At 36.9% G+C, this 12187-nt stretch overlaps 1 protein-coding gene across 3 annotated transcripts in view; it reads left to right on the top strand.

Moving 5' to 3' along the window:
• The window catches only part of NCAPG2 (non-SMC condensin II complex subunit G2), a 122077-nt gene that overhangs the window by 63524 nt on the left and 46366 nt on the right, over positions 1-12187 (top strand). For 2 of the 3 annotated variants that reach the window (XM_023727982.1, XM_004372764.2), the window contains exons 12-15: positions 4368-4547; positions 8263-8415; positions 10383-10605; positions 10834-10937. In XM_023727982.1, coding sequence (XP_023583750.1) covers positions 4368-4547; positions 8263-8415; positions 10383-10605; positions 10834-10937 — 660 coding nt within the window. The remainder of the gene's footprint in view (positions 1-4367; positions 4548-8262; positions 8416-10382; positions 10606-10833; positions 10938-12187) is intronic. The other variant, XM_023727983.1, reaches the window with a different exon arrangement.

The raw sequence follows: 12187 nt of genomic DNA, 5'->3' as shown, positions 1-12187 counted from the left end.
ATATAGTATCATATCATCTGCAAATAAGGACAGTTTTACTTCTTCAGTACCAACTTGGATGCCCTTTATTTCTTTTTCTTGCCTTATTGCTCTAACTAGGACTTCCAGCACAGTGTTAAATAGGAGTGGTGATAAAGGACACCCTTGTCTTGTTCCTGTTCTCAAGAGGAATGTTTTCAGCTTCTTGGAGACCTTTTCTAAAAGATAAAAACTTGAGGACTCCCATGAATGTCTGTAGATCTAGGGATCCAAGGATTCTGTTTGTAGAAACATTATTACAAGTTAAGTGCTATCATTTTGAGTGATTATTTGGTGAAAATGTGATTTGAAGCACTAACACAGGTATGGACTCTGAACTCTTATGAGAGTATGTGACTATAAAGTGATTATGCAGATTACCCAGAATTTATTTTTGTTACTTTAAAAGGATATTATTGAAAATAACTGGTCCAATAATAATGATAAATGGAGAAAAGATTGAAGTTGTCAAGGATTTCATTTTACTTGGATCCACAATCAACACCCATGGAAGCATCATCAGGAAATCAAAGGACACATTGCTTTGCGCAAATCTACTGTAAAAGACCTCTTTAAAATGTTAATAAGCAAAGATATCACCTTAAAGACGAAAGTGCATCTGGCCCAAGTCACAGTGTTTTCAGTCTCATATGTGTACAAAAGGTGGACAGTGAGTAAGGAAGACCAAACAAGAATTGAAGCCTTTGAATTAAACGGTGTTGGCGAAGAATATTGAATATACTGTGGAATGTAAGAAGAATGAACAAATCTTTCTTGGAAGAAGTGCAGCCAGAATGTTGTTTTAGAAACAAGGATGGCGAGACTACTCCTCACATACTTTGGACATGTTATCAGGAGTGACCAGTCCCTTGAGAAGGACATCATGCTTGGTAAAGTAGAGGGTCAGTGAAAAAGAGGAAGACCATCAACGAGATGTATTGACACAATGGCTGCAACAATTGGCTCAGGCATAACAGCAATTGCAGGGATGGTTCAGGACTGGGCATTGTTTCATTCTGTTGTACATAGGGTCACTGTAAGTCAGAACTGACTCGATGGCACATAACAACAACATCATAAACCTTGTGAATGCCACGGATAAGTCCTCAAATTCCCATGTATCTGCTACATTGTCTGGGTGATTTTCTACACTTGAATCTTTTTTAATTTGTTGTTTATCCATGTCATTCTGTTACTTAGCTCTTTTACTATGTCTTAAAATTTGAAATCATATTTTTGACCTCTAGATTTCTGATGCTCGTTTCTGAATTATAATTTTTTCACCTTTTTTTTTTCCTGTTTGCTTTTTCTCACATGAATGGTCATCCTTGCTTTTCCAGTCTATTTCTGAATAAGGATTGTTTTGATTGGGTAGGTAGCATGTATTTTTCTCTAATTGTGTGGAATTATGTCTTTAACACGCTTCTTCCTTGAATAGTAAATTGGGCATTGAACTTTGCATATTGGCAGGGCTTGTCGGCAGATAGAATTCCCTTTAGGGTATGTAGAAGAGAAATAGACAGGCTTGTCATCCCCACAATCACCCAAGTAGAGGACCTATCCTTTTCTCCAAGATGGCATTGTTTTCTTTTCCTGGGTTTTTTTTTTTTTTTTCTCTTCTGAAGATTGTGTCATTATCTCTGGCTCTTTTGTCCTTTGTTTCAGGAACTCTTTCCTGGCAGATTATTTGTTGTGTTTAGAAACTATTTTTAAGGCTTTAGCCTGGGAGCAAATGCTTACTCCTCCAACTACTGCCCTCTGTCTGCAAGGAGGTTGTTTGCAGTCCTTTTATTAACTATCCTCACTCAGCCTTCTTCTGCTCTTTGTAGTCTTCAGCCTGGGCTTGGACGTTTGTCTGAGATCTGTTTAGTGCACTGCTTTCTATCTTCAGAGCAGCCTTCTCATAAGATTGCTTTAGGTTACTAATTTTTCTGCTCTTTTCTCCATCAGTCTGTCCCTTAATTGCATTCTTTGTTAGGGAAATTCCTCAGTTTTTTTGTTTTTAGCATTGCTAAGGACTTTTCTTTATTATTTGTCATTTTGGTGAGATTTTGGGAAGGAGAGAAGATAAATGCTTTTGTACCTTAACTTGAAGTCTTTTTTTTTTTTCTAAGTATGGAGAATTATTTTTATTAAAAAAACTTTTATAATGGAAAAATTCAAGCATAATAGAAATAGACTGGTCTAATAAACTATTATGTACCTGTCACTCAATCTCAGTTATTACTAACTCAAGGCTAATATGATTTCTTTTTCTTCCCTTATTTTGAAGCAGATCTCAGACAACATATAATTTCAGCTGTAAGTACTTCAACAGAGAAATCTAAAATATAGGGATTCTTTTTTTTTTTTTTTAATATAATTATACCATTATCACACCTAAAGAAAAAAGAATGATTCCTTAATGTCATTAAATACCCATTGTTCACATTTTTCCAGTCATATTTTCTTAGTTTGTTTGAATCTGTATTTAAATAAAGTTCATATATAGTGATTAGTTGATATATAGCTTAACTCTCTTAGACTGTAAGTTCTCTCTCTCTCTTTTTGCTTGCTATTTGTTGTTGTTACTGCTGTTAAAGAAGCCGGATTGTTCTGTTGAGTTTCTTACAGTCTGGATTTTACAGAATCTTCCTTTTGTGCTTTTAGTATCTTTCTCTGCCCTCTGTAGTGCCTGTAAATTGATAGTTAAATGTCAGCGTTGATTAGATTCATGTTTTGGGGGTTTTGTTTGTTTTGTCGGATTACTTCATAGGTGGTGATGTTTGTTTCCATCGGAGGTACATAGTGTCTGTCTCTTTTTGTATTATTAGCAGCTGTCATGGATTGAATTATGTCCCCCAAAATATGTGTATATCAGTTTGGCTGGGCCATGATTCCTGGTACTGTGTGATTTTCCTGTATGTTGTAAATCCTGCCTCTATGATGTTAATGAGGGAGGATGGGTGGCAGTTGTGTTAGTAAGGCAGGACTGGATCTATAAGACTGGATTGTGTCCTGAGGCAATCTCTTGAGATATAAAAGACAGAAGTGAGCAGTGAGACAGGGGGACCTCGTACCATCTAGAAAGCAGTGCTGGGAGCATAGCGCGTCCTTTGGACTGGGGTCCCCATGCAGAGAAGCTTCTAGTCCGGGGGAACACTGATGAGAAGGCCAACAGAGAGAGAAAGACTTCCCCTGGAGCTGACACTCTGAATTTGGACTTTTAGCCTTCTTTGACTGTGAGGAAATAAACTTCTCTTCATTTAAACCAACCACTTGTGGTGTTTCTGTTATAGCAGCACTAGATGACTAAGACAGCAGCCATTGATGATCATTGCCTGGATTAATTTATTACAAGTAGAATTATTTTATTTTGGGTTTTGTGCATTACAAATTCAACAAAATGTTTTGGAAATTCAAAAAAACGGTTTACATAGGCTGTATCTGTTATTGCTACAATTGCCTTAAGGTTCTGCATATCTTATTTTAATTATGAAACTAATATTTGAGGCCCTGCTTTCAGCAAAGTCCTATCGATGAGTGTCTTAGGGTTCTCCAGAGAAACAGAACTATTAAGATATATGTATGTATATGTGTGTGTGTGTGTGTGTATATATATATATAATATATATGTGTAAATATACACACATATGTGGTATGTATATGTATCTTTATATATATACAATGTATGTGTGTGTGTATGTGTTCATGTACATATTCTCCTATGTATAGATAATATATAAAACCAAAAAAAAACAAACCTGTGGCCGTCGAGTTGATTCCAACTCATAGCAACCCTATAGGACAGGGTAGAACTGCCCCACAGAGTTTCCAAGGAGCACCTGGTGGATTCGAACTGCTGACCTCTTGGTTAGCAGCCGTAGCACTTAACTGCTAGGTCACCAGGGTTTCCAGATAATATATAAAGATATTTGTTTTAAGGAATTAGCTCATGTGATTGTGGGAGCTGGCAAGTCGAAAATTCATAGCTCAGGCAATAGGCTGGAAACTTTGGCAGTCTTGTGTCTAAAATCAGTAGCTGGAAATTCTGGCAAGATGTCTATCTACAATCTTCCCTTGGGGAATCTCAGTTTTTGCTCTTAAAGCCTTCAACTGATTGGATGAGGCCCACCCACATTGTCGAGGATAACCTGCTTTACTTAAGGTCAACTGATTTAAATGTTAATCACATGTAAATACGTTCATAGTGACATCAAGACTAGTGTTTGATCAAACAACTAGACACCATAGCCTAGCCAAGTGGACACATAAAATTAACTATCACAATGGGATATAGCAGATAAAGCTCCAGCTGTTTCTATGTTGTCCTTTTAAAATACTTTACTTTTTCCCCCTGCTATTTGTAGAGCCTTTTAGAAGATCCTTATCCAGTGGTCCGTTCCACAGGGATCCTTGGTGTTTGTAAAATAACGTCCAAATACTGGGAAATGATGCCTCCAACCATTCTTATTGATCTTCTAAAGAAAGTAACTGGGGAACTAGCTTTTGATACAAGCTCAGCTGAAGTTCGTTGTTCTGTCTTTAAGGTAAGATTTTCTATATAAGCAATATTGATTCATAGTAGAATTGTTGGAGAATATAGAGAAGAAAAAAATGACTTTAAAAAAAACCACCCATAATTTTACCACATAGATAGAACCGCTATTAACCTTCTGTTTTATATCAGATTGTGCTCTTAGTGGGTTGAACTTACGACCTTGATGGTAAGGGAACTGTGATCTAATCCAATGGTTCTGTAATTTTGATGGGTATCAGAATCACCTGAGGAACTTGGCAGATGCATAGAAGACACACACCTTCCCCTACTTCAGTGAGCCTGACCTCTGTTTCTGTTAGCTCTCGAGGTCATTCTGATGCACACAGGTTTGAGAACCACTGATCAGTGTGGCAACATAATAAGGCCCACTTTGGGTTTCTTTATTGTCTTTCCAGGTAGTATTTATGCTTTGTATAGCACCTTGTACATATAACATATTTGGATTTATTTGAGTGATTTTTTTTTTAATAACTCCCCACCCCATCACCAGCAATAGTAACTGAAGCTTTGCAAGAATAGCTCACATTATTTTTTAATCAACCTGAACCAAGTTGGTACATTGAAATTATAGTTTGGACTTTAGTTGGTAGTGGAGAATGGTCTGTTTTTTTTTTTTTTTTTTTTTTTTTTTTTTTTTTTTTTTTAACTTTGCCAATAGAAGTGTGTAGATGTGGTAGAGAGCCAGAGAGAAGATTACCAAGGCTAAAATGGTGAATCCTCTTGGAAGTTGTGTTTGGTGTATCTTTAAGAGGGGAGCTATAAAAGAGACAAATGTAAAGACTTTTCCTGAGGGCCTCTGAGACTAGTGAAAAAAAAGTGATCTCGCTTTCCCACTGCTTGAAACAACCATTTAAAACCTTCTACCTCCCATGCATACAAAGCAGATGACCTTCTCTTCCTTCACATGGAAAACACATTTTGAGAGAGGCTCTACTTTGGCCTTTCACTGCCAAACACCTGTGCTCCTCCCTCCTTTCTGTTAGAAGGCAGGGGCTACTTGTATCTGCCCCTCCCACCTTGTCAGGAACCTCTCTGATTTATTATCATTTTTGGTTTGTTTGTTTGTGTTTGTTTGTGTTTGTTTTGGTGAGTGTTCAGCCTCTCCCTCTCAGCAGCATGCTTCCTGTGTCTTTGTAAACATTTCAAATCTCTACCTAAAAACAAATAAAAATCTTCCCTTGGCTTTACATTCAGATGCAGATACCAGCCCTCTCTCTTCTCTTTGCAGTAGAACTTTTGTAAAGGTGGTCTGTATTTTGTTGGGTTAACATATGTTCTGGCTGTGCCTATTGCTCTGCAGTAATTGTTAGTAGCAGTCTTTTTACCCTCAGAAGAATGCCTGTTTAGATGTTAAATTATATGGTCACCTAAATATTCTGTCTCCATTTCATTATGGATTCTATAACCCACCATTCCCTAATGATCTTCTAGGTCCATTACTCCAATAAAACATTTCTAGCTAAACTCCTGGTGTCCCCTTTAATATGAATTTCACATGACTATTTTGCTATTCTTTTGTTAATCTCTGAGCAGCATTTTACCCTAGACCATTCCCTTAGCTTACACAAAGCTTACTTTTCCTCTCTGTCCTTCTGGACGTTATAAACCCTCAGTGATGCCCCTCCTCCCCCAATTCCTCTTATGCTTTAAACATTGGCCTAAGGCAGAGCTCTGAGGAATGCCACCTTCTTATTTCACTGTGATAGGCTCAACCTAGGCAATCTAATTCACAGTCTTGACTTTAACTGCAACTGTATGCAGTTGACCCCAGTTTATAGACAACTGTTTACTTGAGATCTTCATTTGGGTGACTCTCAGGTACCTCAGATGGAATATCTGTTTCAGGTTAGGTTCCTGGGAAGCCAACTCTGAGATGGATATTAGGGTACAAGACATTGATTTAGGGAAGTACTCCTGGGATCAACACCTTTGGAAGGGGGAGAAGGAAACAGAATTGGGCAAAAGGAAAAGTTAAGCTGTGGAACAATCCCAGTGAAGACTCAGGCAGCCTCATGGGAGCTCTGGAGCTAGCATAGCCCTTCAGACTTGTCTCAGCTTGGCATAAGGGACCAGATCTTTATACCCTACGGTGATGTGTTGAATACAAGCAACATGATCCTCCCCAAAGGAGGTATAACCTTGGAGGTAGTTTTCTTCAGTAAGGCCATCCCCAAAGCAGGCTGACAGCTGAGGGCCACTTTCTGGCAGCACTATCGATAGCTGGGGGAATAAACTATTCCTTACAGGGGATCCCAGTGACTGTGATGCATCTACAGCCATTGTTATCTCTAGTAGCGAATTTCTTATCTTCTTCCCCAAACCTGCCACTACTCCAGAGGGTGATGTGATACTTCTTTCTCTTTCACCCCTTCCCTCCTCTTCTCTCTTTGATGTGGTAATGCCATCTGCTAAATTGCTTAAGAAAGCTGAATGATATTATTTCTTCTTTTCCCCCCACTCCTACAACTAAGTCTTATCCATTTTTTCTCCCGAGAATTCTCTGAAATGTGCCAACTTGTCTCCATCTCACTGTTCTAATCCAGACAGTTAGCGTCTCTCATGTGGATTGCTGCAGTAACCTAACAATCTAAGTATCAAAAGGGGCCAAATAGGTAATTTGTGAGGAGGAACAGATGGGGCCCTTGGGTAGAAGAGGAGTAAGCAAAAGTCTGCAAAGGAAAGGGCAGAGAAATAGAGGGAAAATTAGGAGAATGTGATGTTATGTAAGCCAAGGGAGGAGTGTTTCAAAAAGAAGTAAGTAAAGTAGGACTGAAAAGGGTGTGTTGGTTTTAACAAGATGGAGGTTGTTGGTGCCTTTAGTCAGAGTGGTGGGAGCAGTTCTAGTTTGGAGCAGATGAGGCAGTAGAGATAGCTGGTGTAGGCAGGTGAATCTAACCAGACCGTCCTTTGGTACAGTGTTTTAGAACAGTTGTTGTATGTACTTTCAGAAAATTTGTTTTAAGTTGCACAGTAAAATTGACTTTTTTTTTTTGTGGATGTACTTTTAATAACCCATTAAAATATCCTTTCTCCTAATAACTGGAAAGAGAAGGTGTAGTAGACCTTAAGGAGTGCTGGACCTAGTATCTTAAGACCTGAGCTCCAGTTCTTCCTTTGTATGAACTTGGACAGATCATTTAACCTCTTTTTCCTGTAAAGGAACATTAAATGCCAATCTAAAGTACTATGTGAGAACAATCACGTGTGACTGTACAAGTGTAACAAAAACGGATTGCTGTGCAGCCTCTGGTTCTCACTCAGTATACCATGAACATTCTGTCGTGCCGGTAAATACAGATAATGTGTAGGCTTTTAAAAAAAAAAAGCCTTGGACCCCAACTTCAGATGCAGCTGGATTTAGAGACCACTCTACCAGCCATTGTTTGTTGTTCCATGTTTCTTTCAACTCTGAAAACCTAAAATTTAGCTAAGCGAAAGCTTGAGTATTTTGTTTATAATTGCTTTAATCTTATTTGAACAAAACAAGGAATGAACTGATTATCAGACATTGAAACTATATCAGTTTATTAGCAAATTGCTTTTTATATGAAACTTTTAGAAAAATGTGCTTTCTGTAGGTATGTTTATCTCACTAATATAGTTCTTGTAAAGATGGAACTGAATGTTTTCTTAACTGAATTTTTCTTAAATTTTTCATTGGCATGTTCTAGTTTTGAACTGTTTATCTTTCTCTTTTGTTGTAGTGTCTGCCAATACTTTTGGATAATAAACTAAGCCACCCATTATTAGAACAGCTTTTGCCAACGCTAAAATACAGTCTCCATGACAATTCTGAGAAAGTGAGAGTGGCTTTTGTTGATATGCTGCTGAAAGTTAAAGCTGTGAGAGCTGCTAAGGTGGGATAAATAGAATGTTTCTTATTTCAGACATGAAATAAGTACGTTGTTCTCATCAAACAGACAAGCAATTTTAATTGTAAGAGTTTCGGTAATTATGTTTTCAACAAACCAGTAACTGATGTAATTTAACCAATTGTTTGCATCATAAATTTTTGTTGTGTGTTTTTCATTAAAAATTCTAGAAATATCAGAGTGTGTGTGTTTGTGTGTGTGTTTTAAAGACATTAATGTAAGTAAGCAACCCCTACCTTACATTGTATTTTTTTCTTATGTATGAAAGTTTTTGTTAAAATAGTTGATGAAATATTTAAATGCTTGGCACATATTGAGTACTTGGAAGAATGTTGATTATGACCTTTCCCTCCCCCCTACATTTTACAAAAGGAAGCCAGCAGATATTTGCTGTGTAATAAATATACATTTTGGCATCCTATTGTAGTGAAACTGTTCTCTTTAATTCTATTCAACTTTTGGCTAAAAATGTTAATTATGATGTTTTTAATTTTATGTTTTTTGATAAAACTAAACTTTCTTCCTCCACAGAATAGTTTTCTAAAATTTACTATAAAAATGTTTTGTCATGGCAAAGGATTTGGAAACAACCTGTAATTTTCATCAGTATAGCATCAGTTACATAAATTTTTGGTGCATTCATGTAACTCTAGAAAAGAATGAGGAGAAGCATTTTATGATGCTTACATGACAATACCTCTAAGATATATAAGTATAAAAACAAGGTGTAGAAGTGTATATAGTATGCTATCAGCTATATAAACTGGGAAATATATATGTGTGTGTGTGTGTGTGTGTGTGTGTGTGTGTGTGTGTACCAGGCAGGACAGAGTGACAAAGTTCTTATGACTGACTGGAGAGTTTGGATTTTAAAAGTATAGAGGCAAGAGCAGAGAAGGAAAGCATAATCGTGTGGCGTTTATTTATCTATTTATTTTGAAGATTGGAGTGACATGAACATATTTAAATGCTGATGGAAGGGATCCAGTTGAAAATACTATATAGGGGATAACCATTAGAGCAAGTTCCTTGAGGAAAATGCAAGGTCAATGATATTATCCCCATTTTACAGATGAAGAAACTAGTTTAGAGTATATTTTCACAAGATTACCGGTTGAAACAGGAGTTGAACATTCTCCCATTAAAATCTGTTTTCTTTCACTTACTCTAATATATTTTAAAAATATAATATTTTTCTCTTCAATTTCTTGCTTAGAAGTTTGGTCCCTACTCTGTAGGCACCTGTGAATGCTTCTGAGTAAAGGAACAGTATGGTCAGTTCTTCTTTATGCAGGTTATCTAGCAGCGGGGCATAAAGTGCACTAGAGAAGGGAGTAATAGGAGCAGAGAGACCAGGTATCGTGATCAGCTAGGCTGGATGCTGGAGAGAGTCTGCCTAATGCAGTGGCATTGATAGGGAAAGGAGTGGGGTGATGCAAGAGAAAATGTAGCTCTATCCTGAATGGGACCGGTAACCAGTGGGATGTTGGATAAATTTTATTCAGAAGTGCCTGGCAAAAGAGTGATGCTTTTGTGTCTTTAAGGTAGACAGCGTGGTATTACACTTTAGTTTTCTATGTCAAAACTCTGTTACAATTTTTTTTTACTCACTTTTCATATTAATGGGTCCAAAGTTATGCCGTTTTAAGAAATTTGAAAGTTATTACACTGATAATAATAGCTATCATTTGAGTTTACTATGTATCAAGCATGATGCTAATTAATTCCCCCAACAACTTTATACTTAGGTACCTAATATTCAGGTACACTTTATAAATTCTAATTTCTTTACAGAAAATTCACAGATTCTGGTATAGTAATTTGAAATGAATTCTCAAACATTAAAATCTTTTTTTTTTTTTTTTTTTTTTTGGTTATGTTTTGGAAATTTTGTTTAAAATGTTTTCAAGATTATAGGAACTTTTTTTTATGCATATATGCTTTATATACAGTTTTGGAAAATATGCCCTATGGAACATATTTTGGTTCGTCTGGAAACTGATTCTCGGCCTGTGACTCGGCGCCTGGTAAACCTCGTCTTCAGCTCTTTCCTGCCTGTGAATCAGCCAGAGGAAGTGTGGTGTGAGCGCTGTGTCACCCTGATCCAGATGAACCATGCAGCTGCCAGGAGGTTCTATCAGTATGCCCATGAACACACTGCCTGCACTAACATAGGTATGGGACTCTGCTGGTTCTCAAGTTTTGTTTTTTTTCTTTCTAAAGCAGAATTGATATCATATATGTTCAGTATTTGTCATTTAAATAAGCTTCATGCTTTGTGGCATTTCTTAATGATTTCCCTTAAAATCTTTTAATTATTTGAGGTTATAATTTTAACTATTAGAAAGATAATTTTGTTGGAGAAACATATAAATTGATTAGTGATTATCTTAAAAATTCTAGCAAAGCTGATTCATGTTATCCGTCGTTGCTTAAATGCCTGCATCCACAAAGCAATAAGAGAGTATCAAGAGGAGGATGAAGAGAGGGAAAAGGAGAACGTGAGTGTAAGTAGAATGTAATACTAAGCCTAGGGAAGAAACTGGAGGGAATTTACTTCAATGAATTTAAGGTAGGGTACTTTTCCCTCATGTTATTTAGAGAAAGACAAAACTTTAAAGTTTCATTTCCATTGACTGTTATGTTAGGACTGTTTTTATTTTCCATTTATCTAATTATTTTAGAAGATCATGAAAATGAAAACTTGTCATATATTCTTTTTAGTTTATGTTAGCTTTCTAATAGGATTTAATGCAGATGAAAAATTATTATTGGTAACACCTTTCCCCAAATTATCTTTGCCTGAAACTTTCCTACGTATTTTATTTCAGCCTAGGTATAGCATAATTCAGAGCCCTGGTGGCACAGTGGTTAAGAGCTCGGCTGCTAACCGAAAGGTCGGCAGTTGGAATCCACCAGCTGCTCCTTGGAAACCCTACGGGGCAGTTCTACCCTGTCCTTTAGGGTTGCTTTGAGTCAGAATAGACATGATGGCAACAGGTTTGGTTTTTGGGGTTTTTTATAGCATGATTGGATTGGGTTCTGGAAGTTATCATTTTATAGTTAGATGAGTGGTGATGCTCCTGAGAATTTACTCAAAAATGTGGTGAGATTCTACTAGAAATGTTTCGAGGTTGAATTCTGTGAATGAGAGCTGTATTTAGAATTGTCTTTTTAAAAGTGTATTTTACAAAAGAAACTGTTTAACTGCTATTTCTTCAGAATCCAAAATGACTAATTATATCATTCTTATAAACAATATCTTAAACTTACAAACAGACTCTTACGTATGTATAAAGTAAAATTTTGGAGTAGCGTATAGTGCCCAACTAAATTAGAAAACTGATTTTTAAAAAATCAAAAAAAAATTTACTGTTTTGGTGAAATACAGTACGAGTATGTTAACTACAAAGTAAAATCAAATTGCCTTACTCTTGAGGCTTTTCTTAATCTAATCTCAACTGAACTTTGTTCCTGTATCTCTGGCACAGGCTTTGGCCTCTTGGGAATGGCCTTACAAAACGTTTTCCCAGTGAGGAAAACGTTTATTCCTTGTGGATTTATTCTTTATTGGTGCCATGTCTGCCTATCCCCATGTAAAGGAGCACAGGAGTGACTCCAGCAGACCTCTCACCCTCGTGCACACCTCCACTCGATTGGCGGCACTTTGATGAGATCGTCACTGCTACACCATGCCTAGCCCTAGAAGGGATTTGCTCTGTTTAAATGTTTCCTTTTCTTTTTGTCTTTTCAGATA

The sequence above is a fragment of the Trichechus manatus genome, unplaced genomic scaffold (assembly GCF_000243295.1).
Source record: "Trichechus manatus latirostris isolate Lorelei unplaced genomic scaffold, TriManLat1.0 scaffold00020, whole genome shotgun sequence".
In the NCBI taxonomy this organism is placed as follows: domain Eukaryota; kingdom Metazoa; phylum Chordata; class Mammalia; order Sirenia; family Trichechidae; genus Trichechus; species Trichechus manatus.
This window is presented reverse-complemented; position numbering and strand designations above follow the sequence as displayed.